Source organism: Primulina huaijiensis, chromosome 18 (genome assembly GCF_012295235.1).
Source record: "Primulina huaijiensis isolate GDHJ02 chromosome 18, ASM1229523v2, whole genome shotgun sequence".
NCBI classification, from domain to species: Eukaryota; Viridiplantae; Streptophyta; class Magnoliopsida; order Lamiales; family Gesneriaceae; genus Primulina; species Primulina huaijiensis.
Window position 1 is genome coordinate 1,847,422 of NC_133323.1, and position 26,299 is coordinate 1,873,720.

General features: G+C 35.0%; 5 protein-coding genes, 1 long non-coding RNA gene and 1 pseudogene across 9 annotated transcripts; 3 read left to right on the plus strand and 4 right to left on the minus strand.

Annotated features, from left to right (window-relative positions):
* Positions 1 to 168: 168 nt before the first annotated feature.
* Positions 169 to 5,588, minus strand: LOC140965043 (uncharacterized). 3 transcript variants are annotated; one of them, XM_073425088.1, is made up of 4 exons: positions 5,187 to 5,588; positions 3,335 to 3,598; positions 2,519 to 2,569; positions 169 to 1,192 (listed from the first exon to the last, which is right to left on the minus strand). In XM_073425088.1, exons 1-4 carry the CDS (start codon positions 5,487 to 5,489, stop codon positions 791 to 793), a joined length of 1,020 nt encoding a protein of 339 aa, XP_073281189.1. In that variant the 5' UTR covers positions 5,490 to 5,588; the 3' UTR covers positions 169 to 790. The 3 variants fall into 3 exon arrangements, with proteins under 3 accessions (XP_073281189.1, XP_073281188.1, XP_073281187.1); XM_073425087.1 differs by having other exon boundaries at positions 3,335 to 3,593; positions 5,182 to 5,588; XM_073425086.1 differs by having other exon boundaries at positions 3,335 to 3,629; positions 5,182 to 5,588.
* A 292-nt stretch (positions 5,589 to 5,880) lies between these two features.
* Positions 5,881 to 8,625, plus strand: LOC140965046 (ras-related protein Rab11D-like). Its single transcript, XM_073425090.1, has 2 exons — positions 5,881 to 6,273; positions 7,945 to 8,625. The coding sequence occupies exons 1-2, from the start codon at positions 6,044 to 6,046 to the stop codon at positions 8,390 to 8,392; spliced, it is 678 nt and encodes a 225-aa protein (XP_073281191.1). The 5' UTR covers positions 5,881 to 6,043; the 3' UTR covers positions 8,393 to 8,625.
* LOC140965048 (uncharacterized) lies at positions 6,280 to 7,630 on the plus strand. Its single transcript, XR_012172956.1, has 2 exons — positions 6,280 to 6,788; positions 7,218 to 7,630. It is a non-coding gene; the product is annotated as an uncharacterized lncRNA (long non-coding RNA).
* Positions 8,626 to 8,942: 317 nt separating the features above from the next.
* Positions 8,943 to 10,753, plus strand: LOC140965045 (14-3-3-like protein 16R; annotated as a pseudogene).
* Positions 10,754 to 11,076: 323 nt separating this feature from the next.
* Positions 11,077 to 12,821, minus strand: LOC140965047 (histone H3.3). Its single transcript, XM_073425091.1, has 5 exons — positions 12,698 to 12,821; positions 11,949 to 12,020; positions 11,780 to 11,856; positions 11,604 to 11,694; positions 11,077 to 11,498 (listed from the first exon to the last, which is right to left on the minus strand). Exons 2-5 carry the CDS (start codon positions 12,018 to 12,020, stop codon positions 11,328 to 11,330), a joined length of 411 nt encoding a protein of 136 aa, XP_073281192.1. The 5' UTR covers positions 12,698 to 12,821; the 3' UTR covers positions 11,077 to 11,327.
* Positions 12,822 to 14,130: 1,309 nt separating this feature from the next.
* Positions 14,131 to 20,878, minus strand: LOC140965042 (uncharacterized). Of its 2 annotated transcripts, none has more exons than XR_012172955.1 (9): positions 20,183 to 20,878; positions 17,751 to 17,957; positions 17,186 to 17,428; positions 16,921 to 16,987; positions 16,648 to 16,836; positions 16,411 to 16,502; positions 15,187 to 15,369; positions 14,976 to 15,098; positions 14,131 to 14,728 (listed from the first exon to the last, which is right to left on the minus strand). XR_012172955.1 is itself a non-coding variant. In XM_073425085.1 (9 exons), the coding sequence occupies exons 1-9, from the start codon at positions 20,681 to 20,683 to the stop codon at positions 14,548 to 14,550; spliced, it is 1,800 nt and encodes a 599-aa protein (XP_073281186.1). In that variant the 5' UTR covers positions 20,684 to 20,878; the 3' UTR covers positions 14,131 to 14,547. The 2 variants fall into 2 exon arrangements, 1 of the variants encoding a protein (XP_073281186.1); XM_073425085.1 differs by having other exon boundaries at positions 14,976 to 15,112.
* Positions 20,879 to 24,058: 3,180 nt separating this feature from the next.
* On the minus strand, positions 24,059 to 25,986 carry LOC140964429 (homeobox-leucine zipper protein ATHB-6-like). The gene is made up of 3 exons (XM_073424213.1): positions 25,365 to 25,986; positions 24,700 to 25,058; positions 24,059 to 24,539 (listed from the first exon to the last, which is right to left on the minus strand). Exons 1-3 carry the CDS (start codon positions 25,426 to 25,428, stop codon positions 24,093 to 24,095), a joined length of 870 nt encoding a protein of 289 aa, XP_073280314.1. The 5' UTR covers positions 25,429 to 25,986; the 3' UTR covers positions 24,059 to 24,092.
* Positions 25,987 to 26,299: the final 313 nt, after the last annotated feature.

Consider the following 26,299-nt stretch of genomic DNA (forward strand, 5'->3'; position numbering starts at 1 on the left):
TGGCCGCAGCGTTATGTTACATTTAGCAGTAATAGAGAGCCTATAAAGAAACGAGAAAACGAAAATTTGAAGATCTCCTGTTATCATATTTATTTTGAAAATGCATTAAATGTACCAAAACTTTAAGAGTACATAGTGCCCGCTCAACGAATATGTTTAGAGGTGAAATATGCCAATGATGCAATATTATATTTTCAATTCAACTAAACTCCATCGCACCCCCGTAATACAAAGTACGAATTACAAAGGACAAAGCATTAACATGGTAACCTCAGATGATAGAATCCTATCATTTCTCTAAAAAGCAAAAAAAAAAAAAAGAAGAAGAAAATGGCTGCAAATAATCCTTGATAACTGAATACCTGCCCCTACAAGTCGTTACCATTAGCCTGAGAAAGAGACGTCATCTAAGGTAAAACTAGACAGATATCTCTTGTTCAGTATGAAACAAATGAGGGTAAAGGCGAACAACTAGACCCAAAAAGGCAAGTTCATCATTGACAAAAATCACATGAAGAGTAAGAAATTGCAACTCCTACCGCTGTGACATCCTTTGTGGTTCATGTTTAGATATAGCAGGTTCTAGGCTTCTTGGAGCTCAACAAGATTAAAAGTAACATTTTCCCGGTATAAATACCATTTGAGAACCAAAATGCTTGATGATCTCCATGGTAAATCCTCCGCATATCCTTCTCATTTTGGTATATGGGTGGTACCAGAACCAAATTCTCGATTTTAACAGATCTTCTCAGTACCATTTACCGACAAAAAGAATCATCTTGCTTGGAAGTCAAACAACTACATGGTTCTCAGGTTGCAACATATACATGAAGATGCCACCAGCTACTGAAACATTCAAAGACTCGAATTCTCCAGCCATTGGAATGCTCACAAGCTCACACGAACTCTTACTGGTTTCAGAAAGGCCAATTCCTTCACTGCCTAACACCAGGCAAAGAGGCAATTCTGCTAAAGAATCTGCCAACTCATTGGAAAGTTTAAGCACTGGATTCAGTTTATCACCAATTGAAGGATGGCCAGCCAACATTTTCATTTGAAATTCTTTTCTTAGAGTTTCTATGTGTGTCCAATTACCAGTAATAATTTGGATATGAAAGCAGGCTCCTCGACTGGCTCGAAGTGCTTTCTCGTTGAATGGATCACAACAACCAGGAAGCAGCAACACACCACCCTGTTGAAATTATGAATTTGTAAGGAGGTCAAGGAGGCAAAGAGTATGAAATGAAAATGAAGAAAATATTTAACCCCGCAAATCTGATATAACATTGGAAATGAAACCAACCAAAGCATTAATATGTGCCACAAACTCGAGTTCCAAATTTCCAATAATATTAGGCATCACTTTTTATCATAACAGAAGCGTGAAATGTTTGCAATTCACTTTTATCATAACAGAAACGACAAATATTTTTCCTCGGTCAAACTGGTACCTTCGGAAAAACCAAAAATGAAATTCTGCAGTTTTTTCTCAGAGTCCCAACATAACAAACCTTGCTTTTTAACGGCCTAAATTACTCTTGAAACACCTCTCATCTTGGATAATCTACGACTTTTAAGCTTGTGAAAAATCATAGCTTCATCAAAAGTAAGATGATCCTTCGGCATGCCAATACCAAAATCTGCCTCTAGTATTCATCCAACATAATCATTAGATACAGCAAGTCCACAAATTCTTTCTTGACTGTAGTTGCATCTCTTGAGCTACACATTGTGCCCTTTGTGAATGAACGATAGTGCTACTTGAGCAAACTTTCCTAAAACCTCGAACTAGAGGGAAGTCGGCCCACAACACTTTCTAATTTTTATATGAACACTCCCTTCATGTGCAGGTCAGATACTTAGCTGATTGTTCTTTGTTGGTTAAATATATCTCCCGCTCCTATTGAGTGACATGTATGATTAACATAAACTTGAACGTTGTGCCATGTCGTAATACAGCCATTTGTACTTCATATTACGAAAATAGTAAAATTAATTTCTGATATAATGATTGCCAGGAAAAAAAGGCGCTGCAATAATTGGCTTCTCCAACTTCTTCAAATTCCTTTAACTGAAAAATTAACAGTTGAATTCAATTATTCCAAGAAATAATACTTTCCATAAGGATATGCAACAACTAACAAGACTATTCTTTATAGGAGCAACCATCCTTCGGATAACAGATGTAACCACCCATTCCAGAACAAGAAATTTGGGATCCAAAAGCTAGACATATGGATCCACCAAGGATGAAGTTTTAAATGTTATCATTTAAATAATTTTAAACCAATAAAATTTCTAATCGAAAAGGAAAATGAAATCTAGCTCAAGCATTCACCGATGGCTAAAAAATGCTAACAATCGCCGCAAAGAAGTAAATGAAAAGAGGCTACTCAAACATTATATGTAACTCCACTTAGTTCTTCAAAAAGGGGGTCAGGCAAGAATACAAAACCAAATATTTCAAACTAGAAGCATGAAAAACCATTGCAGATTTACATGGAAATTAATTTCTCACCCATCTAAAAGCTGTAGCAGATCTAAGTAGTGTACCAAGGTTGCCAGGGTCCTGAAATAAACAGTCATATTTGTTCAGAGACGCTGCTCAAAAACAGAAATGCAGTCATTTAATGGCTAAATTTTCCCCAGTATTCTTAGCATAGATACTTTATTCAAAACTAATTGAATGTCAAGGTTAGACTTTGCCAAAGTTTAAGCAAGAATAGAATAAAAAATGTGGATTTCCAAAGTGTTGCTGCATAAAATAGCATTCGATGTCAGTTCATTTTATCTTCAAAAACACTAACATAAAATCAACGAGCTAAACATTTCATACATGATGCAACAAGCAACTTGATATTCTACTAAAGTAACCCTATTTATGACATCAGCATCCATCTGAAATATAGAAGTAGATAGAACTATTCTAATCTTCATGAGGTATTATCTCTTATTGCATGAGAACCTTCAAAGAATTTTCCTAGCAGCAACCTCTTGCTTAGCCTTTTAAGAGGTGATGTAAAATCTGGTGTTGGCACAAATAAGCAACGATGGAAGTAAAAATCATCAAGAGTTCATTCAAGTCAAAAACATATGCCTATAAATTATAATCAACAAGTTTAGGGGCTCAAATCAAGAAAAAATTAGATGAAATGTTCTTGCCCAAAATTTTCAAATTTAAGAACAGTAACTTAACAGTGCCAGTTAGTTTGGGACTAAGTTTTGTGTTGTGATGATGACATTACTCAGATATCATTTACCTGAGTCTTAAATCATAGGGAAGTAGCTGAGGCATATAAACCAACAATTATGAATAAGAAAGATATAAGGGTACCTGTATTCCATCAAGAACCAGTATTCTATGTGGAAAAGAAAACCATTTCCGGCAATCTTCTTCATGTAGGTTGTTGCTGGCAACATGAAATGTTGTAGGAAATCTCACCAAGGCAATGAAATCAACAGAATCAGTCGACTGAACACCGGAAAGTTTACTCATAACCACCGAGTTGACTCGGATTATATGGACAGAAGGATCATCAATTTCTTCAGGAATACGAGAGTCATCAAGTACCAGCAAGCACTCTATTATAGGCCTGTCCTGCAACATTTTATAAAAGCTGTAAATTTCCCTGCGAGAAGGAAACTTCACATTATGTTTTGGCAGTCAATAACCAAATCAACTCATAATTACATATGATCAAAATTATAAAATTTTGCAGAAATTCAACATATGATGCATTAAAAATTATATAGACAAAAAGACTAACAAAGTAAACAAATCTTGGACAAGATACGGAAATGAGCCATCTGGCAGATATGAACACAATCCTATCAAACAATGGGCAAATCCTGATTAGGATCCTAATTAAGTTCAAAATATATTGTGGTAATAAAGTTCAAGTTAAGCATCAAATATCATATGATTTCAGTTTTGATAAAAGAACGAAAAAATCCGATAATAGTAATGTTGACATGCATGGGCGGATTGGCCAAAACTAAGACACAAGAAGTGTCTTTAACAACAAAATTATGGAACATGTGGTTATAGCAAGTAAAATAAATGATAGGGGATAGGACGGTCAAACACAAACCCTGAAAATAATGGTTTCACTTGCGGACAATGGCACGAAAGTAAACATCAGTGAATTAGTTTATGATGTAATATAGTGTCACGGTGAGATGTCTTTCTATGATGATATGGAACTCCACTTTATTCTGGTTGATACATATTTCATTCACATGTTCCGACCTTCAATCCACACTCATTCAATGTCCAATAGGTAATGTTTCTAAACATCAATTCACCATATCACTATGGCGCCTTCTTTCAATGTTTCAAACTAATTATTAGTAATTAATCTAAATTATCACTGAACATATCTAAAATCAATATTGCTAAAGACAGCGGTCATTAATTATGAGTCTCTCTCATACAAAATTCACGGCTGAAAAGATCGTTCAAATCCGTAAATTATTTTGCTGTTCCATTGTGATAACAACAGATAGACTCAATTGATGCAAAATAGGCGGACCATTACAAACCCAACTCATTTTAGAATTCTGAATTGTCAATTGATGCAAAATAGCATGTGGACCATTACAAACCCAATCATTTTAGAATTCTTTTGGTTAGTGCTGTGTCTTTAAATAAAAAAGAGTGTGACTGCGGCTCCAAGAGAAACCATCACGAAAGGCTACTTCGAGACTTCTCTATACATCTATATATGTAAAAAGGTCTGCAACAAAAACTTAAGTCAGTAGTTCCTCACTCGCTTTGATCAAGTTTTCCGATATAACGTTTAATCCACCACCACAACCATAAATCTCCATCCCCACTGATATATTCATAAAACCAAAAGGTAGCAAAATAAGAATCACGGTCAAAACTATGTGTAGTTTAGTTGCATAACATCATCAGAAAGTGAATACATGTCATTTCCAATTTCGCACAAAAACAAAGAAAAAGAAAGGCTCTCAAACACCGACTCAGAAGTTTAAACCTTTCAACAAACACGTAGACATCTTTATTCCAATACAAGATGGGGATCATTTTGTTCCATTAAACAACCAAAAAGCAGATTCTTATATTCATTCATGATGAGCAAGTGCACCATTTTCTCACAAAAAAGTTATAAAGTAAATCCCAAACAGAAACTAGGAAGGCAGGAAGAGAAGAAACACCTTACTAGAATAGCACCAACAACAAGAACTGAGCCGTGCAAGTGGCGATAGGAAGAACTGAGTCGAAGCTTGACACAGTGTTTCACAAAAGAGTTCGATGTGCTCGTTATATTTTTCACTTTTGGAGGAAAAGATGGCATCTTTTCAGATGCATTTTCACCGTAAAAGCTGTGATTGGCTTTTGGGCCACAATGAATTTTCTGGGTTCTATTCCAGGGACAAAAAGATGAAGACTTGGTTTGAAAATCAGGAAAATTCATCAGTGAATAAGGGGTTGCCGACATCAAGAATTTGTTTGGGCATTGCATCGTTGAACACTCTAATTATCCTCCGTCCGTCATACGACCGTGTGAGTGTAAAGTTTACGTGCTCTCGCCATCTTCATTCATCCGTGCTAGTTATCTTCTCTTCTCCTGTCCGCGCGTGCGGTATATTTATTTTATTTTTATGAAAAATATGTTAATTTTAAGATTTACCTTAATAAAATTTGATTAACTCCTTAAAAAAAATTGATTTACAGAGAAAATAATACAGAATAAGGAGTATATAATATAGGATTTTAATATGAAAAATAAATTTAAATTGAAATAAATAATTTTAATTTCTAAGACATCATTTGTTACAATTGTAATATATACAAACATCTCACGATAATATAAATTATATATTCTTCGAAGGATCTTTGAATTTAGAAATAAAAATAGTTCATCGTTTTACCTACCAAGACCTCCACTGGACTACTTTGTTACAGAGGAAAAATCTAATCTTCTCCCTCCGTTGCTTCCGTTTCCTTGTCTCGTTTCCCATTTAAATTTTTCACGCAAAACAGGGGCCGGAAGATCGACTGAGAGCAGAAGTGGAAATGGCTAGTGGCGCATATGGCGATGCGAGCCAGAAAATTGATTACGTTTTCAAGGTGGTGCTGATCGGTGATTCCGCGGTGGGCAAGTCTCAAATGCTGTCGCGTTTTGCTCGAAATGAGTTCAGTTTGGATTCGAAGGCTACAATCGGCGTCGAATTTCAGACGCGAACTCTCGTCATCCAGCATAAGTCTGTTAAAGCTCAGATCTGGGACACAGCTGGCCAGGAAAGGTAAAACTTTATATGTCTACCGAATGGTCGTGTGTGTCGAATGAAAATTATTTCTCGTACAGTTGATTACTAGCATGTGTGTTACACATGATGTAACTGATCTTGGCTGGGTCTTTTTTTTTTACTCTTGATATAATCCTTTTCAGTTAATTCTTTTACTTTCCAAAATAAAATAATATTTGACTTTCATTTTATGTGTTGTTTCCTACTTTTTGATGTGCAGATTTTTAATCAAACTATCATTCAAAGGGTAGCTATATTACGATAACACTTCATTCAATTTGTACTCGAATCAGACTTAAAGATTTTGATTGCAGCTGTAATAGGAAGTCTACAAGGTTATTTTGGAGTTCACTTACTTGTTCAATACCAATATGTTTTACTTATTTTGGCTTCTATATAACCTTTAGTTTGTTGAATTAGCTAAAACCATGTGCTGAGAATGTTTGTTTTTTGGTGATTAGTGGTTAACAGTTAGAGAGAATGTACAACTGCTAACATGTATAACTTATGGTGTATAGAATCAAAAAGTAAATATCTAGTCCATTGACCCATTTAGCTTTATGTGACTTTTCATATTTTTTGACCCGTCCAGATTGCTACAGGATTGGTCAGTCTGTGGTCCTTTAAATAATTCATCAGAAACAATTATACAGTTTCCTTATTTCATGTAGAATTATTGCTCATCGAAGCTACTTCCATTCTAATTTCTCATAATGTACTTCATTTTGATCATGACATCGATCTTTTTCTTCAATCTATTCTTTGTGGCTGTTTTTGTAGCATCCAAATTACCTTCTTTATTATTTGTCGTCATAATACCGAATGTAAGACTGTAACAATACCCTAAATGATCTTGCTTATCTATGATATATCAAAGAATCCATTTCGCTGAAAGATGCTCGCAATTTTGAGCTATGAATCCATTTGGATTCTATCTTAAGATTATATGTATGGATTTAATTCTGGATGTTTTCTATTCCGGCAAATGAAATCAAGTTATGGATGATTCTTGTCCAGTTATGATCGCCATTTGTTGCATTCCTCCTTGTCAACATGTCTGCAAATTATATGATTCATGCTTGTACCCATTGGGTAGGTTGTGACGTTTTGCAACTTTTTGACATCACCCACTGACATAATCCTTTCATCATCTTCCTTTGTATTGCGAATTTCATGGCAAATACCAAAAGCACGCAGACTTCGAGATCAAATAGTTGAGTAATCTTTTGTAGTGCCACTATGAGTATAAGAGCTTCTTTGATGTTGACTCTGACATAACTAAATTGCTGGTTATTGGATTATTATCTTGGAGTTTGCAACAATACCGTAATGCAGAATATATGCACCCAATAAATGGTTTATTAATTCTAGATATCATTTTTGGCCCTTTTTCCAAAAAAATTGGGTTGCGTTCAGTTAATGCAAACAAGTAAATAAAACCCCGATGCCAAAGCTTAAAAGTTTTCTTTTGTAAAGAATCTACTTCTCCGGCGCCAAAGCTCTAGGTTTCCCTCTTGTGTTGCATTCTATTTCAAGTGGTGTTACCCAAACTTGTAGAATCATCTTCTTAGATAACTATTATTAAAATTGTTCACAAGAAAGATGAAATGAATTAGCAAGAACTTTACTGTGGCACATAATATTGTCTTTCTTGATAATTGTGAACAGATATCGAGCAGTCACAAGTGCATATTACAGAGGTGCCATGGGGGCTATGTTGGTGTATGACATAACGAAAAGACAGACCTTTGACCACATACCACGTTGGCTAGAAGAGTTGCGTGCTCATGCTGACAAGAATATCGTAATAATTCTGATCGGAAATAAATCTGATCTGGAAGACCAGCGAGCCGTGCCGACCGAGGATGCCAAGGAGTTTGCTCAAAAGGAAGAACTATTCTTCTTGGAAACATCAGCACTTGGAGCAACAAACGTGGAGGAAGCATTCATGACTGTGTTGAGCGAGATATTTAACATTGTGACTAAGAAAACTCTTGCTGCTGGTGAAGATCGAGGTAGTGACAATCCTACGTCTTTGGCTGGGAAAAAGATCATCATCCCTGGACCTGCGCAGATAGTCCCAGAAAGGAACAGGATGTGCTGTAGATCATCTTGATTTATTCGAAGCTAGTTTTGGATCCTGGTTCTTTCGCTCTAAAGCCCTCAGTGGTAATTTTTGAACATTTGGTGGTATATTCAGAGTTGTATTTCTTACATTTTGTGATATTGATGTCGAGAAAAAGATGAATGAACATAGTCATTGTTGCTATGAATTCGGTTGCCCCTTTCTGTGAGTTGAATATCTATTGTTTCTTGTAATTTGTAATGAAATCATCATTCTTGGTTTGAGGTAATGTTCCAAAACTACACTTAATTGTGGAACAATGGTTCGATATCCGAGTAATAATAAACAAAAAATTGGAATAAATTCTTGAAAGAGACGACCCAAAATCATTTGCTAAAGAAATCAAAATTGGGTTAGTTTCTTACCTGTCATCGTCGCACACAAACAAACAAGTAGCCCATTTTTCTTATCTTAGGAACAACTATATTTCCTACCATGCTACGAAAATCAGGAAGCCTTGTAAAGTTGGAAAATCAGTCAGTCCAAAATCGTTCCCGTTCATATTTTCTCTCAACAATTCGATCTCCATCCCCAAATCTGGATGGTGTCTCCACGCGAGGAGAACGTGTACATGGCCAAGCTGGCGGAGCAGGCTGAGCGCTACGAGGAGATGGTTGATTTCATGGAGAAGGTCGTCGACGACGCCGAGGAGCTGTCCGTTGAGGAGAGCAACCTCCTCTCCGTCGCATAAAAGAACGTTATCGGCGCGCGGCGCGCCTCCTGGCGGATCATTTCCTCTATCGAGTAGGATGAGAGCCACGTCTCAACCATCACAGGCCGTTTGGGACGGCATTCTCAAGCTCCTAGACACCAAGCTCATCGGATCTGCATCCTCTGGTGAATCTAAAGTGTTTTACTTGAAGATGAAGGATGATTATCATCGCTACCTGTCTGAATTCAAGACTGGTGCCAAGCGCAAGGAAGCGGCCGAGAACACCCTCTATGCATACAAGTCAGCTCAGGTTTGGTTTCATTTTTTCCTTTTCTGTTGGTGGTTTGGATGTTTTGTGATCTATCTATCTAGATTCTAGGATACAAACTTGGAAAAGGTTTTGTAAGAATCACAAAAATTTATGTTTCGCTGTTTGGTTATTTCGGTGGTTGGAATCCATCCAAATTTTCAAGTTCCTGATGCTTAACCTGTTAAATGGGGAATGTGCTGAGAAATGTTGGTGCATTACTTGAATAATTTTTTTAACATTTCTATAGTTTCGTTGGGGGTCAATAATTTTGATAATCTGAGGTCTCGTGTGGCTTCTATTACGTGTATTACATTATCGAATCTTTGATATGCTTGGTTTCGATTGGATGTATCAGTGAGGTCTGAGGTAGAAATCAATGTTTCTTTTGTCATGAATATGATTGAGGGAAGTGTGGAAGAATATTGATGTCAATGCATCATGGTACTTGGGATTTCATGCTTTTAATTGGGATTTCTTGGGGAAAAGATTGTGTTTTGATGCCTGCAGGACATTGCTAATGCTGAACTGGCTCCAACTCATCCGATCCGCCTTGGCCTGGCTCTCAACTTCTGTGTTCTACTATGAGATTTTGAATTCCCCTGATCGAGCTTGTAATCTAGTATAACAGGTGCGCGTGAAAGCCAACCTAGAAACCTTAATTATTATTTTTCTTAAAAGTAGAACATATCTATCTACTCCTTGTTTAAGAGGTGTATTTCATTTTGTCTTGGCATGGAGGTGGGCGCCATTGCTCTTGAAAAAACGAAAATGAAAATCAAGGGTTTAGCTGTTTATTAGCAAAATAAAATTAGGTTTTGTTTTGGTTTGAATTTGATGGGGTCCTATTAATTTTCCTTTAACCAATTTAGGCATTCGATGAGGCTATTGCTGAGTTAGTTAGATACACTCGGTGAGGAATCATGCAAGGATAGTACTTTGGTCATGCAGCTTCTCCGCGACAACCTCACTTTGTGGACTTCGGACATGCAGGTAGATTCATATGGTTAATTTTTGGTGAACATCTACCTTCATGATCTATGGGTATCAAGTGACTGATCGAAATGGTTTATTCGTCTCATGTAGTATGATAATTCTGAGGAGACCAAGGAAGCCCCGAAGCCCGATAACGAGGAACTGGTTTACTATTCTGGTGGTCTGCTATTCTCTATACAGAAGTTTGCTGCTTGTACCAATTGTTTAGCTCTATCTATAGTCTTGATTCCCTACTCGCGTACCCTTCCAATATGAGATGTCTCATCACATTTCTCGTCTCATTAAATATCTGGAAAACTATTTGTCTACGTGGAAAGGTTTTAGTTGCATGCGATATATTTTTCTATTTAGGATTTAAGATTTCTGGTCGAAACACTTGGGTGTTAACCAGAAATCCTAAATAGAAAAAGCATGCAACTAAAACCTTTCAACATAGACAAATATTTTATTAAAATATTGTTTTTATATGCAATTCACTTATTTATTTGGACGGAATCTTTAAAAGTTTTTCATGATACCTACTCTTAAATCAATTTTAAAAAATTAAGAATCGATTTAATCAAATTATTGAAATTACACTTTATCATCAACCATACAAGACTGCATCCAACACAAGGCAAAAGGCATCATGAAATTTTCAAAAGTTATCCATAGAAACTTATCTTAAAGATTTTCTTAACGTCCATTTCAAATGCACTAAATTTATATACCGAAACACGATTAACTAGGCTTGTAAAAGTATTCATCAACGGAGGTGTTAAACAAAACAAGATTCAACCAAAACAGTTGCCCCGACTCCCAACACAGAACAATTATAATGACATTTAATGCACATATGCCCAACGTACCGGAACTATAACTAATGCTAGAGTAAAAGTATCTTACTTCCCCAACATTTCTTAACAGAACGCAAACAAAAGAACACCACCATCCCACACCAACATTACCACTGTTAAGACAACAAAGGAAGATCACGCACGTTCGCCCCTAATCCTGCGAGCAAGCTGGATATCCTTTGGCATGATTGTCACTCGCTTCGCATGAATGGCACACAAGTTAGTGTCCTCAAATAGACCCACAAGGTAGGCTTCGGCAGCTTCCTGAAGCGCCAAAACAGCATGGCTCTGAAACCGCAGATCAGTCTGCAACCACAGAAACAAATACCAATCAACAAAATTCATACAATGCGTCACCACTGCAATGATCCAACATATAAACACAAAATAACAGGTGGTGGAAAAACTAACCTTGAAATCCTGAGCAATTTCACGAACAAGCCTCTGGAAAGGAAGCTTCCTGATCAAGAGCTCAGTACTCTTTTGGTACTTCCGGATTTCACTGCAAGAAATATCAGTTTGATTGTCAAACATTACCCTCACACAACAGATAGTGCTGAATTACCCGGAAGAAAGGGATGACTCACCGAAGAGCAACAGTACCAGGACGGTATCGATGTGGCTTCTTCACTCCACCTGTGGTTGGAGCAGACTTACGGGCAGCCTGGTCCAGAAAATTATACCAAATCAAAACACAAAGATCCATATACAAAACAATGCATCACTAATACGGAGCAATGGATGAGGGACAGAAACCTTTGTAGCGAGTTGCTTCCTAGGAGCCTTTCCTCCAGTAGACTTACGAGCAGTTTGCTTAGTACGTGCCATCTACAGTTATTAGCAAACAAAATTACCGTCAGAGATCAGTGAGATCACATAATTAACTATTCATAAAGTTGGTTAAATATCAGCAGGCATGTACACGTACAAATGCTGCTAAAATGCAATGCATGCATCGAATATCCCAAAAACTCGGGCAACAAACTTGCCCAAACCGAACAAAAATACAGGCAGAAATAAAATCGATTCGTGAAATGTCTTCTTCCGAATTAGTATCTGTAAACAACTCTGATCCTGACTTTCAAAATATGAAAAATCCCTAATTTAATTAGAACAAGGAACGGTAAGGTAAAAGCGGCAAATAACAACATTAAAAAAACGCACAACACATACAAAAATCAATAAATTGTCAATATAAACATAATGTAATAAGCCAAGAGTAACAAGAACTTCTGAAGAAAACCCAGTTTCCCGAATTGAAAGAACAAAAAAACGATAAAAAAACAGAGCATATAAACATGGTTCTTTCTCAATATAGAATACAAAAACGAACAGTCAAGATAAACCTAATCCTAGAATCCAAACCCTAATTTCGTAATAAATCATAAATCAACTTCAATCAAAATAAATATCCAAATTGTAGCCAGATTTCATAGATGAACACGAAAAAACACAATCAATAAACAAATAGTAACTGAAAAGAGAAAGAAAGACGGAAAAATCACCTATCGCTAGAAAACCTCTACTCTGGTATTCTTCCTCTGCACAGCAAACGCAGCAAACCCTCGAACTGTATTCGGTTGACGTATATTTATAGCTTGGAAGTTTTGGGATTTCGCTGAATATTCATCCAACGGTCAAGAAATTTAGATCAAATCTTTCATCGGACGGCAATCAATGAGGTGAATTGTGTTTTCTCCTCTCAAATGGACGGCTATTATGTGAAGTTGAATATATGGCACGGATCGAGAGATCATAATTCTCTTTCCCTATTGGTTGAAAATTGGCACGAAGCCCATCCGAAGCCCAACACAATAATATCTGTTTCTTAAATAAATAATTAAAAAAAAAACAATAATAAAATTAAAAAGTGTAAATATAAATTTGATATAAACTTGAGAATATGTATATATAATTTTTAAGTTAGTTGATTTTTTTTATAATTATGATAGAAGTATATATGTAATTAACTCGATTAAAAGATATTACTTCTAACCAATCCCAGCCCCTCATTCAAGTCTTATCGATTTTTTCAATTTTTATTTAAATATATCATGAAATTTTAAATTTTTTAAATACTATTATTAATTTATACACGTTAGTTAATAAATCAATTAAATTATAAATATTAATAAAAAGAAAATATTAATATTAATATTGATAATACAAACATGACAATAAAAATGTATAATAAATCAAAAATATTACTAGACATATTAAAACAATTTAAAGGATATATTTTGTTTTAATTAAAAAAAATTAATTTAAAGAAAATTTAAAAAGATGGGCGGGGGTGCACTTAAACGAAAGAGGGTTAAATCGCTGGAGGGCGAATTTCGTAATCATCAAAGGAGATAGATACATATTGAGCGTATACGAATTAAAGCATTTGTATTGCATATTTGATATTACCTAGTAAACGAGTCAAATTACTCCTGAATTCTTGGCTCAAAACTCGAAGTTTTGATTTGATCCACCTCCAGTAACTCGTCTATTTACTCGAAATCAAGTTTGAGTTTTAATTGTTTTTATTTGCGTGACTCACGAACTGAAATGTTATTTTATTTTTTAAAATTGATATATAATTTAAGGATATATTTGTCCATATAGATATAAAAGTTAAAATTCTTATTAATACTTTCAAGCTCGATATTGAATAACTCGATATTTTTACGATTCGAGCTTGAATTTTAACATCCAATCGAGTTTGAACCTACAAAATTGAAGTCATGCTACTCGAGCTCGACTCGAGTGCACTCGTATTATGGACTACTTACACACAGTCCTTTCCGAAAAAGGTGGGATTCACTTTGTATTTCATCTCATACAAACTAATAAGCGAGTTTTATGATAAAACACGAAGTTAAATTCATTCTGCACCCAACATAAAAAGCAAGCAACTTTCAAATGTCTATGCAGAGCAATTGACATATAAATATCAAGAGTAACATAAATGGGCAAAAAAACATAGATACAAAGGAGGGAAACACATCATCTTTCTCTCGGTTCTAATATATACAAAAGGCATGAATTCTATAACATCCTACAAAACCATCCCCAGTATGCGACTAAACCCAACTAACCTAGATGCATTGGAACTATGAACAAAAAACCCAGTATCAGAATAGTCGAACAAGCAGCCGTAAAAAAAGCTGAATTTTGTACACTGAACCATACACGCAGCCGATTCATGAACTAGAAGAAAGCCATTCCAACTATCACCACAGTCCATAATGTTTGTGATCTGATACTACTGCTTCTGCAAATCTTCTGTCTCTACTGAAATGTTGGGCATGCATATCGGGACAGACTCTAAATTTCATTATATAAATTTCTTGTCGCCTTCCCACGATATTTATGAAAAGCTAAAACAATCTGCAACCTTGAAATGATCTGCAAGTCGGTTTATTGCAGGTTGGACGGCTTTCGAATTGACAGCCACAGCATCAGGAAGTTCGGGTATGCAAACTGGTAGATACTGTTTACCATTTTCTCGTAAACAAAATAGAGATAGAACAGCACGGCAGAAAATGAATCTGGAGATACCCAAACATAGCTCAATCATCAGCTAAAGCCAGCATTATTAAGTACTTTTCAGTGGTAATGAATAAATTGTTTTAGCCCCCTATACCATGAAAATTTCAACAATTTCTCGTCTTAGGCTAGTCAATTGGTTTTCAAGAACCCCTCAAAGGCTGCAAGGCGAGGGGTTTTCATATTGTTTTCCAGATTCTATTTCAAATATTGATAATTTGGATAATTAAATCAAACTCAAGTGCATACCTAATAATAAGCCGTCGCAGAAATGGATCAGTCAGAAGTTGTGCCCAAACCAGATCGAGGCTAGTCGACGTACAGAGGATCTCCTCCCATTCAGAGAAAGCTGAGATGAGAATGCTTTCTGCGCTGTTGTACATGTCCTAAATGAAAATCAGTCAAAAGAAGTTAACATAATTATGTTCACAAGAGCTTGATTAGGTTACAGTTTACGCACCATGCTGTCTGTAGCTAAGTTATAATTAACTAATTGACAGAAAGACTGCAAAGGAGCTGTGAGGAACAAGGTGAATTGACTTCCATTCTGTGCAATACTAAAGCCACTCGGATCCCTGAATGAAGGCCGCAGAGGCGACAGAAATAAAGCAGCAGGTTCACCCCTTTCTGCTCCGTGCAAAACCTGAAAAGAGTCCACGGATCAGAAAATTCAACAGGAAAAAATAACCTAACTGAATTTCCATGCAACCGTAAACTGCCCTCAAATATACGTAGGTAATTAAACGAATCTAAAACAAGGCTATTCCGGGGAAAGACAATTGTCATAATGAGGACTAAAAAAATCCGATTCTTTCTGGTTCTATTTAATGTGCTGGAACTCGTGTACTCAAGATTAAGTATTATTCAAGGTATACAGATTTTTTAAAGTAATTATCCTAGTAACAACATACTACAAATGGAAAACCAATTAGACAGCCTTTAGGTATCAGAAACATCTGTAGAGTCACCGAGGGGTACACACACTTCAATTGTGAGATACACTAGTAAACACCTAGAACTCAGTGGAGAAGACTGAAGAAAAAGGACCAGGAGAGGCAGCTCAAAAGCCCAAAACTTCAATTTTCAATTTTTTTCAAGAAGTTCCACCGGTGATCATCCTTTCACATTTTAAATCAACAATTATAAGAACAATTATTGCAAAAGCATAATTTTTCTAACAATTCTTTTTAACCAGTCATTGCACTATTTCATCTTTAGTTTTGATTATAGATAATATCAACCCAGTCGCTATTCTGTAAACTCTCCCTAAATTTAGTACAAAGTAGGTAAAAGCTCACCAGAACCGACCAAGTTATTGGTAGTTTCACAAGTTAATGATTTTTAACGCAGATAATTGTATATAAACACCAATTAAAAACAAGGACAATCTAGTGGTAATTGAACTTTCGAACAACTATCTTTCTTATACGGCTGTATGTACCGCACCTTTGTTACAACTTTAATTGTTTAAAGCACTACACATCTGACTATCACAAACAAGGTACATAAAACTGTGAGAATAAGAGTCAAACTATGGACTGCATAAAATACAACTTCAATTGAAATTCTGATACAAAATTAACATCATCAAAAGTACTGGAGTTCAACTCCTCCAACAGTAACAACTGACCAATGAACCTGACATGCTCGAATAACTAACTCTACAAAGTTTTGACAAACCTGCCTTGAATGCATTGCTGTTGTCACTATCAATTATCAAAAAAAGAGGTCTTCTAGTGAAAGGAATTATATCACCAGGGAAGAGAATATTTGAACCTGAAAATAATATGTAGCTCATAAGCAAGCAGTAGAGAACCGAACCACCTTGTATTTCTTGGTGGTATCAAAATAAGTAAATGTTATCGTGCGTGATATATCTCACAGTATGGAGCCAAACTACAAGTTTATTTACTATTCCTACCTCCGTTTCTGCTTGGTCCCAACAACAAATAGTTCTCAAAGTAACTGGGGTCCCCCTTTGCACTCATATGATTTTCACACAACCCATTCATCTGCCCATGATTATTATCGGATGAGGCACTCTTCATGGAATATTTTCCTGATATTCCAGAGTTTCCCATTTGCGAAGTGCTACAATGACCAGAATTTCCTGCATCCGGAACATGATCTGAGTTGAAAGGATGACGTATAATATCCAGCTCATGTAAACAATCAATTTTATCTGAAAGCTAACCTGGGGCTGACATGTATATTAACACAACACTATCTGGAGGAAGTTCCTCGCAAACTTTTGCAATCACCTGTCAGTATGTGTGAAGCAATTGTAAATGTGTGTTGTTAGAACTCTGTATGGAATTATGTGCCAATTCGCATGTTAATAGTTATCATGATTAAACTTTTTTTAGTGATCAAATGCACCCTAGCTTTTAGAACATGCTTGAAACTTCCTAATGCAATTATAGAACAGTAAATGATAACATCAAGATCCAACAACTCACAGCTATCAATTGTGGCAGAGATGGACGATAGAGAACAGCTTTTTTGGGATTTGGAGGTAACGTTGGATCTGTCATATCTGCAACCAAACTTATATCTATCAATCCTGAAGAGGCTGAATGATCAGCCAGTAAACCATTTTGTCTCGATTCAAAAGTATGCTTCTGATAAAAAGAACCACTAGGTTCCCATTCCAAACATTGCAGCATTCTGAAAGTATCTAAAGTGAGTTCTGCAAATTTCACCTGCAGAAAAGTCGAAGCATAATTGGAAGCATTAGTTAGATTATTGTTGAAAGATATATATTAATTTGTAATTTATTGTGTGATTCATAACAGAAATCAGGAAGATTGTGATTTTTTTTTTATTTTGTTAGGATATCCTATAAGTAATGGGATTTGACAGATTTGATAGACTCATTTAATTCTAGGACTTTATCTTAAGATTTCTATAACCATGTAGTCGTATCTTTTCTGAATAATAAAAAATATATATAATTTATATTCTGCATGATTATAATATATCAAGAGCTAACAATATTCAATTTCAAATACATAAATTTACAACCTCATTTTTGTGATAGCTTGTCAACACTGCGTCTCTAAACTTCAGAAGTCTCTTTGCATGAAATTTAGCCACGAATGGGAGAGACACTGGATGTGAATCAAACAGGGCAGTATAACGAAAAGGCCTAGCACTCAGGATTGCTGAATCAGCCTTTGTAAACCGAACAGTTTCTTTCACCACCAGCTTCCATTCTTTGAAGTTAGTATCCTGAAGGAAAAGCTCGCAGTGTTAGCTATACTTAACAACAAAAAAGGTAATCTGTTTACAAGAGAAACCATATGGCTAAGCAACGGATAGAGATATAGAAACTCAAAAAACGAGAGATTAAAAATAACTTAAGGAATGATGAGATACGAGGATCTATCATGAGATAGGTGATCATTGTTTGCAATAAATGCCACTTACAAAACAAACAACATAGTCAAACTATTTCTCATAGGATGAGAAGTACCTAAACTAAAGATCATTGTGTTTCTCAAAATGATAAATATTGTTTCGACAATTTATTCTTGAGTGCAACTAAAAAAACGTCTTGGAACATTAATATAACTAATTTTACAGAACGATAAGAGAAAAATTCAAACAAGTTAATTTATACATTGGACTAAGGGGAAGCTCTGATATGAGAACAAGACTAGCATGCAAAAGGAAGTTATCTCCATTCCATTCTCATCGCCACCCCTTTTATCTAACTTCTTCCATCATTTTACATTTTCTTTTTCAATTTTTATGAGCACTCGCCCTTTTGAAGAGTAGATTATCTATACAATCTTTCAATCCCTACAACTATCCACAAAGATCCAACAATAGCTGCTCTCATTGACCAAGATGTAATAAATGCAAACGAAGTAACAAAGGTTCTCAAAGCTATAAAATGCAAATTGAAGGTCCATTCTTCACGATACAACAAAATCTGAAACAATTTATGCAATCAATTCATGCCAAGAAGGAAGATCTAATATGTCAGTTGCCAAATCTTATAAAATCAGATTACAACAGGGGTTCACATAAGATATCACAGTTTCAAAATGACATAATCCAACATCAATTGTGTGGCATTTGTTGTTTGGGAGGAAGGTTTGACCGAGTATTTGCAATTTTGCTATCCGATGCACTAGATTGTTAAGTAGTAAATTGCGAATGAATTTTAGTGTTACTCCCAGAAAAACTAATTACCTAACTGCCAAAACCAATTTAACTCTCCCAAGTAAGACAAATCAAAAGTAGATGATCGTTTACCATGACTAACTTATTAGAGACTCAATATGGGTTTCGAAGGAAATGAACAACTCAACGGCATAAAATATAAAATCAATTATTGTAAAAACAACTAAGATACATGTAGATACCTAACTGAGTAGATCACGTAATTATAAATAATCAAATTCAAGCTTTGCATCAAGTCACATTCTCTAAGTCACCCCTCTCTAAAATCTTCTGGAGGTTACATGCATCTAGTTCTGCCTAAGACTTCGATACTAGTTCGATCTATTCAAGATTTAGCACTGTATTGAGCATTAATGTAATTGAGTGCTTCCTAGTAAAGTCTGAAATTTTGAAAAATATTACACGCTTATTGGAGACACTTTTTATGGTTGTATGGAGCTGAACGGACATGGTGCTTAAATACCATCAATCATTTGCTCAATGTCCAGTTAAGAAACCAAGATTCCTGCCATGTAGTAGTAGTAAATAGAAAAAATGCAACCAATTTCATGCAAGACTAGTGAACATTATGTCTGAAATTCATATTGATTTTATCATGCCAACCTAAAGTGACAATGCCATACAGACCCGAACAAACAATAATAGATAAAAATCCAAGCTTTTGTGCAAATGAATTTATAATAAGGATATGAAATGAAGGGAAGAAATCTTGAAACACCATATCATTTGCATAGGTGTCTCTGTCAAGCCTGGTAATTTCTCTGGTAAAACGAGCTACTAAAGTCTAGATAACGTAATGGATCAGTACTCGTGTTTAACATTATCATATATGTATCTCAACAATCATTATCTTTTTTCAACCAATCCAAAAAATAATAATAACCGATCAAAAAATTCATTATCTCTTGCATAGTTAGCACAAGATTTTGACCAACTGGAATTTTCTTATTCCAACCAGCCAATTAAGTTCAATGTCATCGAAAAATCTATTGTTGTAAGTGGAAATAAAAGGTATTCACACACACACACACACACACACACTCATTCTCTTTTAGAAACTTAACACATCCTCAACAATAAGCATGTAATCTCAGGCGGAAAGATTAAAAGAAAAAACCTTTGAATCCCTGAACAAAAAGAATCAATTCAAACAAGTAAACGATGAACTCGAGATGTACACAGAAAAAAAAATACACTACACGTAAGTAAACAACCGCAACAATTGATCCAGGAATTCAAGAGAAAAGTAAAAAAGAAAAACATACCTGAAAATTAAACTTACTCTCATCAACAAGCTCCTTAAACTTTTCGACGAGCAACTTCACCATATCAACGCGATTCAAAATTAAAGAAACCATGAAAAACCTTGCGTAAAACCTCAGCTCCTTGAACCTAACCCCTCGATCCTTCCTTGAACCCTCAAAATAGTTCCTATTAAAAATGGCTTCGTAAAATATATACGCCTCGAGAAGAAACCTAGCCTCGCTGGTTCTCAAGTACTGGTTGAAATAGAGCTGCCCAATCCTGGAAGCGATCTCCCCAATCTCCCATCTCTGTAGCCCGCACTCCACCAACTTTGCCCGATTTTCCTGCTGATACTTCCACAGGCGCATGTAAGCTTTGAAAACTTTGTGGAAAAACTGACCGTGGTGCAGCCCAATCCCGCCGTAGGGATGCAGCGGCGCGTCTCGCACACTCGCGAATTTCCGCTCGGCTCTCTCCACCAAATCGCGAAACGTCCTCGGAACTAAATCCTCCCTCGACATCAGGAGTCAAAGCGGAAAGAAAAATGGAAATACCAGTTTCTTGAGCTTTATTTATATGATTTTCCTCGACATTTCCTCAAATCATCTGGGTTTGAATCACCAAAAATCGAATGATTCAACAACGATTAGCGCTTGCATTAATCAATGAATTAGGTAGCAGAGAAGATGTGTACGTGCGACTTGTTTTTTGATTTTTTCTTTTTTGACTTTTGTTGTTATTTGTTTTCTAATTCTCAAGGATATTCACTTTTAAACTACATATGATGATTTTCTTTTTGGTAATGATAATGGCCAAATATGTATGATGGGGTCCTACACCTTGATTTATTCATACTTGAATGCTTTTTTTGAAATCAATGCTTATAATTTATTTATGACATACATTATATTTGAAGGAATTTACAAATGTATAAAAAAAATTGTGTACGGTTCCTTAATCTCGAATTTATATAAGAACAAAATTGTGGGTTATCACTTTACCAAATCAATGATATCAGACATGATTTTTTTTAATTAATAATTTATGAGTTGAATTTTTTTTTTTTTTGGGGGGCAAATTCATGTATGTGAATTGTGTCTTTTTTTGGTCATGAGCGATCCAAGAATATATTATATTAAAAACTGTCAAAACGACGACATGTGGGAGTGCGACGCTAGCTATTCGACAAGGTTGTGGCGTTTAAATATTCCAAATAAAATCAAGATACATATGTGAAGAGCAATGTATGATACTATTTTGCTTGTGTACAGCTCGCTGCAACAGGCAGATATGAATCTAATGAGTCAGGTTTAAATTTGTCTGGCTCGATGCATATTAGACTTGGTGTGATGGGTTTATAATTGGGTGATCTCTTGAGAAGTTTTTGTACGTTAAGTTACTGACATTGCAACGCTTGATTTTGTTGGCTAAGTGAATTGTAAAAAAATTATGTCATATCTTAACGGGTAATAATGTTTCCGTTGGGTGACAGAACCGACAGTAGGAAAATTGTAAAACTGATATTTAAGAATATGAGACAACAATATAAATACGAACCTCCCCGAACTTACGGACCTACCAGCCCGATCTATTAGCACTTAAGTAGATGTAATATACGTTGTAATAATTATATGAAAATAAAATTACGTCTTGGCTAATAATTATGGGTTTTTGACTCAATGATAAGCGTTTGATCATAACATATAACTTTCACGTGCACTGTGATTTTGCAAGGTAGCAAAATGTGTGTGGCATCTCTCGACTCTTTGGCCTTTACTTTCAAGTTTCCGTGGTCATACATTTATGGATTTAGTGTGTTGAGTTGTTGACGATGGACGAGGCGATGCTCTTGGGAGTTTGGCTATGATATCATGAAGCCCGTGCGTGTCAAGAAATAAATGTTTTTGAACATCAACTGGCATATTATATCTACAAATTATATATTGAATATAATTTTATTATTCTTATCCAAATAAAGATTTAAAAAATATAAATAAATCAAATCAATTTATTAATGATCATTATCTTTATTTATATACGTAATAGTAATTATTTTACACATATCATGTGTGTTGTTCACTAATTTGATATAATAAATCATAGGTGTAGAATAATAAATCACTTCGATGGTATGCTATGATCTAAATAAACAAATAAATATATAAAATACCATAAATTTTAAAAGTACCAAAAAACTTTCTACTTAAATAATTATCTTAATCAATTATCAAGAAATATGATATAAAAAATAGCATATTAAAATTATATTTTTTTACATAAAAATTCGATGATGTATCAAAAGATATCGTCCATAAAAAATAATATATTTACACACAAGGCTTGCGCGACTTGTGATTATATGACATAGGCATCGATGCATATAAAAATGTGAACCAAACTCACAATAAAGGAAGCAAAAGCAGTCAAAAAAATGGGGGAGGATTTATGAAGTATATGCGGATATTTAATTTTAAATATCCCTCTTAATTATTTCGAGACAGAAATTTTAGATTTTTGAAAAATTCTATATATAATATTAAAATATTTTTGCATATTAAAATATTTTTGCGCCGTTGAGGATAATATAATATCAAATATAGCACATGATAAAACCTATAGAAAGATTAATTTGAGGTAGCTTTAATTAATTTACAAAATCATACTTAGTTCCAAAAAAAAAAAAAAAAAGGAGCAAGTTTTCAAGTAGGGTATGATTTGTAATTAAATACTCGAAAACCTTTGACGTGCCTTTAAGCCAAAAGTATTAGCATTAAACTTTAAATATGAATTGAATTGATCTGCCTAACAAAAATACTCATGAGATCGTCTAACAAAAAATCTATTATTATTTTATATATGTTATTTAGTATCTGTATTTTTTTTTTTTTTTTATAATTTAGTGGACAAATGTAGATATTATTTTCGACCAGTACTGCATAGAAAATCATGAACTATTGATGCAAGGTGACAAAGTATCAAAGTTCTTATGAATATCGAACCTAGATCAAAGCTAAATGTAATATGTTTTTTTTTTTTTTTTTTATAAAAAAAGTAAGTATTTATTATATGAATTCGATATATTATAACTTTAACTTTGTCCACAATTTGAAAGGCTTTTAGAAAATGATACAACACAATTTGGTTATGATTATTTATCTGATATTATTGAATTACATTTAAAAATTCTATATAGATATCGACAGCTCTAATCATCGGTCTCACGGATTTTTATTCGAGAGACTGATCAACTCTGTTATAAATATATTCGTGAGACGAGTCAACTCTACTCATATTTATAATAAAAAAATAATATTTTTAACATAAAAAAATTTTCAAAAATGACTCAAATAAAATATCTGTCTGACAAAATTGCCCCATGAAACCGTAGTCTTCACGTGATGCATTTCCATATCCTAGCATTAACGCGTTCATTTTATCGATTTTTATACAACAATCTAATACTAGCTAGCTTTAAATTTGATAATGGAAAATAAATACCTAGTAAAATTTTGCAATCTGAAAACATTCATCATCAACTCAAAGATCAAGAGAAGTAGCAATGGTAAAGACATAAAACATAAATATATATATTAGCCACTCTTTTAAACTTGCACCATGTGGAGTGGATTTCTTGAAACCGAATAATTAAAGCATGATAGTGAAACATTATTCCCTTGCCATACCTACACGCTTATGCCTCTCCCTTGTTCCCCACACCCCACGTGAAGTCTGAGCACCATCCTCTGGACCTCTACAATTTCCGACAGTGCTTAAAATTACATGTGCTAAGTCCAAGAATCATATCACTATACAAAATTGTCTTGGCTTTGGGTGACTATGGCCTGATCTTGTTTGATATATATCTTCTTTTTCAACTTTTGCCTTATTATGAGCTGCTTCTTTTTTTATTTTTTCCTGGTGAAATGATTTTCAATTCCATTCATCAGGGCAGTACCAATGGAGGGTTGGAGCTTGGGCATCAGAAAACAGAGAACCGCAAGATTCCTCGTCAAGAAAATTGTGTTCTACGATCTTGACAAACTGTGGTTGGGATTGGGGATTGTGGGCATCTCCAAGAACACTTGCACTCGCTTTAAAATCTGAAAAGTTGAAACTTAGATCCATAGAAGAGGTGGATCCATTTCGAGAATCTAAGAATTGATGTGGGCTATTGTCCTCGTTCAAGATTGCACTCGAATCTGTACTATCAGAGCATCCGATGTTTCCATTATGATTCAAATGGTTATGCTCACAAGGGACTGTTTCATGTCCAAGTTTACCTTTTTCTTCGTCAGAAACCATTGTTGCCTCTACTTTCCCAGAAACTTTGCTCTCACTTTTACCGTCTTCATCATCCTTCGAGTTTAGTTCTTGGATCTACAAAACGATATAAGAAGATTGAAGAAAAATGGAATCAAGAGGTCATGCTAATCGACATAGTTTTATAACGTTGAAAATTACATATTTTTTTCTCAAGAGAAGAGAGGCAAGAAATAATCAAGATTCCGCTTTTATGCTCTTTCTAATAAATTATTACCTCCTTCGTCAAAATATCATTATCACGCTGCAGAGTTTCATAGTCGTGCTTAAGGGCGTCATAACTGGCTTTGAGGATGCCATAATCTCTTTCCAGTTGCTTGGTTTTCCACCGTGCACGGCGGTTTTGGAACCAAATAGCCACCTGTCTTGGCTGCAAGCCAAGTTCTTGTGCAAGCTTCACTTTCCTGTCAGGTTCAAGTTTGTTTTCAACTTCAAAATTCTTCTCCAATGCCTTCACTTGTTCAACCCCCAATCTTCTTTTCTTCTCCATAACATGCTTAGATTCTTCAACTAACCCTTCAACAAAGGTCCCAAACTCCCCCGAGTACATGGGATTGTTCTCTTCATCACGTTCATCTGCACAAGTCGGAAAATCAGCACCACCAGAAGTAAACTTCATGTAATTATTATATTGTCCCACGGGAAGAAAGAAGAGATCCCGAAATGGTTAAAACAAGGGAAACGAAAATTCTTACCAATTAAATTAAAGGAAACAAAAGATTGAACCTTTGATTAGAAAACCTCACAAATCATGAATGGAAATAGTGCAGGGACAAGAAAACATAATGAGGGAATGTTGGAATTTATTGGATAACAAATCAGATCCATTAAAACTGAAACCAAGAGTAAAAAATAAAGAAGGGAATATTTGATGCTAATCACCTGTAGACTCTGGACAGATGGACATCAAATCACCCAAGGAATCAGAACTATTTGATCTCTTCATGCTCGATGATCGATCAAATTGGAAAATGGCATTCTATATCTACAATTAGTTAGCAATATTTTGTTGTAAACCAACAACTCAAGGATGAATTTATAAGTTTAATTTCATTCGTTTCAGCAGAAAATCTTTTCATTTGGAATGAGGTGACATGGTAGTCAATATCCCATCACCCCAAACTTTCCCAAAAGGTGCAGTTTCGTATGCACGTAAATTCAATACGCGTCTTTTGTTCTTTGATACTCATCCTTTCTTTTTCATCACTTCCTATAACTCTGCACCCATCGGAAAGAAGAAAAAAAAAAAGCAACGAAAACCCAAAACCCAAGAAAGAAAAATAAAGATTTCGAAGCCAATTACAATCCACCAAAAGCAAAACAAACTAAAAGATGGAAATATTCCCAATCTTCATTTACACGATTACTCAATAAAATTCGAGAGGCATTTAATGTTCAGGGGCTAGAAAAGTTCGCCAGAAGAAGTTGAGGTGTGGTAGGGAGAAGATCGGTGAAACCATCAGATCAGATGAGATCACTGCTAGGCTAGTCTTACAAGTTGCAACCTTTCTGTATCTATAAATAAAACCAACTACGGTTACACATGTGGTCAGAATCTGACTGGGGTTAGGTGCATTTTGCAACTTTGGGTCAGATGAAATGAACTCCAAATTCAAAGCAAATGAAGAATGCTTGGCCCACCACAAGAAATTTTCAACTATTCGATGACATTTTTAAATATTTTAAATATAATATATTGTATAACACAATCAATACATTAATTATATCGTATTATAATTTGATATTAAAATTAATCATTAAATTGGAAGGAGAAAAATATGATGAAACGAGCTAGTTATAAAGGAAAATATTTATTT

What these genes read in the sequence shown, in the direction of transcription:
- LOC140964429 (XM_073424213.1), bottom strand. Translation starts at nt 25,428, where the DNA reads ATGAAGAGATCAAATAGTTCTGATTCCTTGGGTGATTTGATGTCCATC. An exon ending in CATCTGTCCAGAGTCTACAG is followed by an intron (nt 25,059 to 25,364) that starts GTGATTAGCATC and finishes CGACTTGTGCAG; the next exon opens with ATGAACGTGATGAAGAGAAC. An exon ending in ATGATATTTTGACGAAGGAG is followed by an intron (nt 24,540 to 24,699) that starts GTAATAATTTAT and finishes ATCGTTTTGTAG; the next exon opens with ATCCAAGAACTAAACTCGAA.
- LOC140965042 (XM_073425085.1), bottom strand. Translation starts at nt 20,683, where the DNA reads ATGTCGAGGGAGGATTTAGTTCCGAGGACGTTTCGCGATTTGGTGGAG. An exon ending in CTCTGCCACAATTGATAGCT is followed by an intron (nt 16,988 to 17,185) that starts GTGAGTTGTTGG and finishes ACATACTGACAG; the next exon opens with GTGATTGCAAAAGTTTGCGA. An exon ending in CTGCGACGGCTTATTATTAG is followed by an intron (nt 14,729 to 14,975) that starts GTATGCACTTGA and finishes GGGTATCTCCAG; the next exon opens with ATTCATTTTCTGCCGTGCTG.
- LOC140965046 (XM_073425090.1), top strand. Translation starts at nt 6,044, where the DNA reads ATGGCTAGTGGCGCATATGGCGATGCGAGCCAGAAAATTGATTACGTT. An exon ending in GACACAGCTGGCCAGGAAAG is followed by an intron (nt 6,274 to 7,944) that starts GTAAAACTTTAT and finishes AATTGTGAACAG; the next exon opens with ATATCGAGCAGTCACAAGTG.
- LOC140965047 (XM_073425091.1), bottom strand. Translation starts at nt 12,020, where the DNA reads ATGGCACGTACTAAGCAAACTGCTCGTAAGTCTACTGGAGGAAAGGCT. An exon ending in GGAAGCAACTCGCTACAAAG is followed by an intron (nt 11,857 to 11,948) that starts GTTTCTGTCCCT and finishes TTTCTGGACCAG; the next exon opens with GCTGCCCGTAAGTCTGCTCC. An exon ending in CCTGGTACTGTTGCTCTTCG is followed by an intron (nt 11,695 to 11,779) that starts GTGAGTCATCCC and finishes TATTTCTTGCAG; the next exon opens with TGAAATCCGGAAGTACCAAA.
- LOC140965043 (XM_073425086.1), bottom strand. Translation starts at nt 5,489, where the DNA reads ATGCAATGCCCAAACAAATTCTTGATGTCGGCAACCCCTTATTCACTG. An exon ending in TGGTTCTTGATGGAATACAG is followed by an intron (nt 2,570 to 3,334) that starts GTACCCTTATAT and finishes TGTTTATTTCAG; the next exon opens with GACCCTGGCAACCTTGGTAC. An exon ending in CTGCTACAGCTTTTAGATGG is followed by an intron (nt 1,193 to 2,518) that starts GTGAGAAATTAA and finishes TAATTTCAACAG; the next exon opens with GGTGGTGTGTTGCTGCTTCC.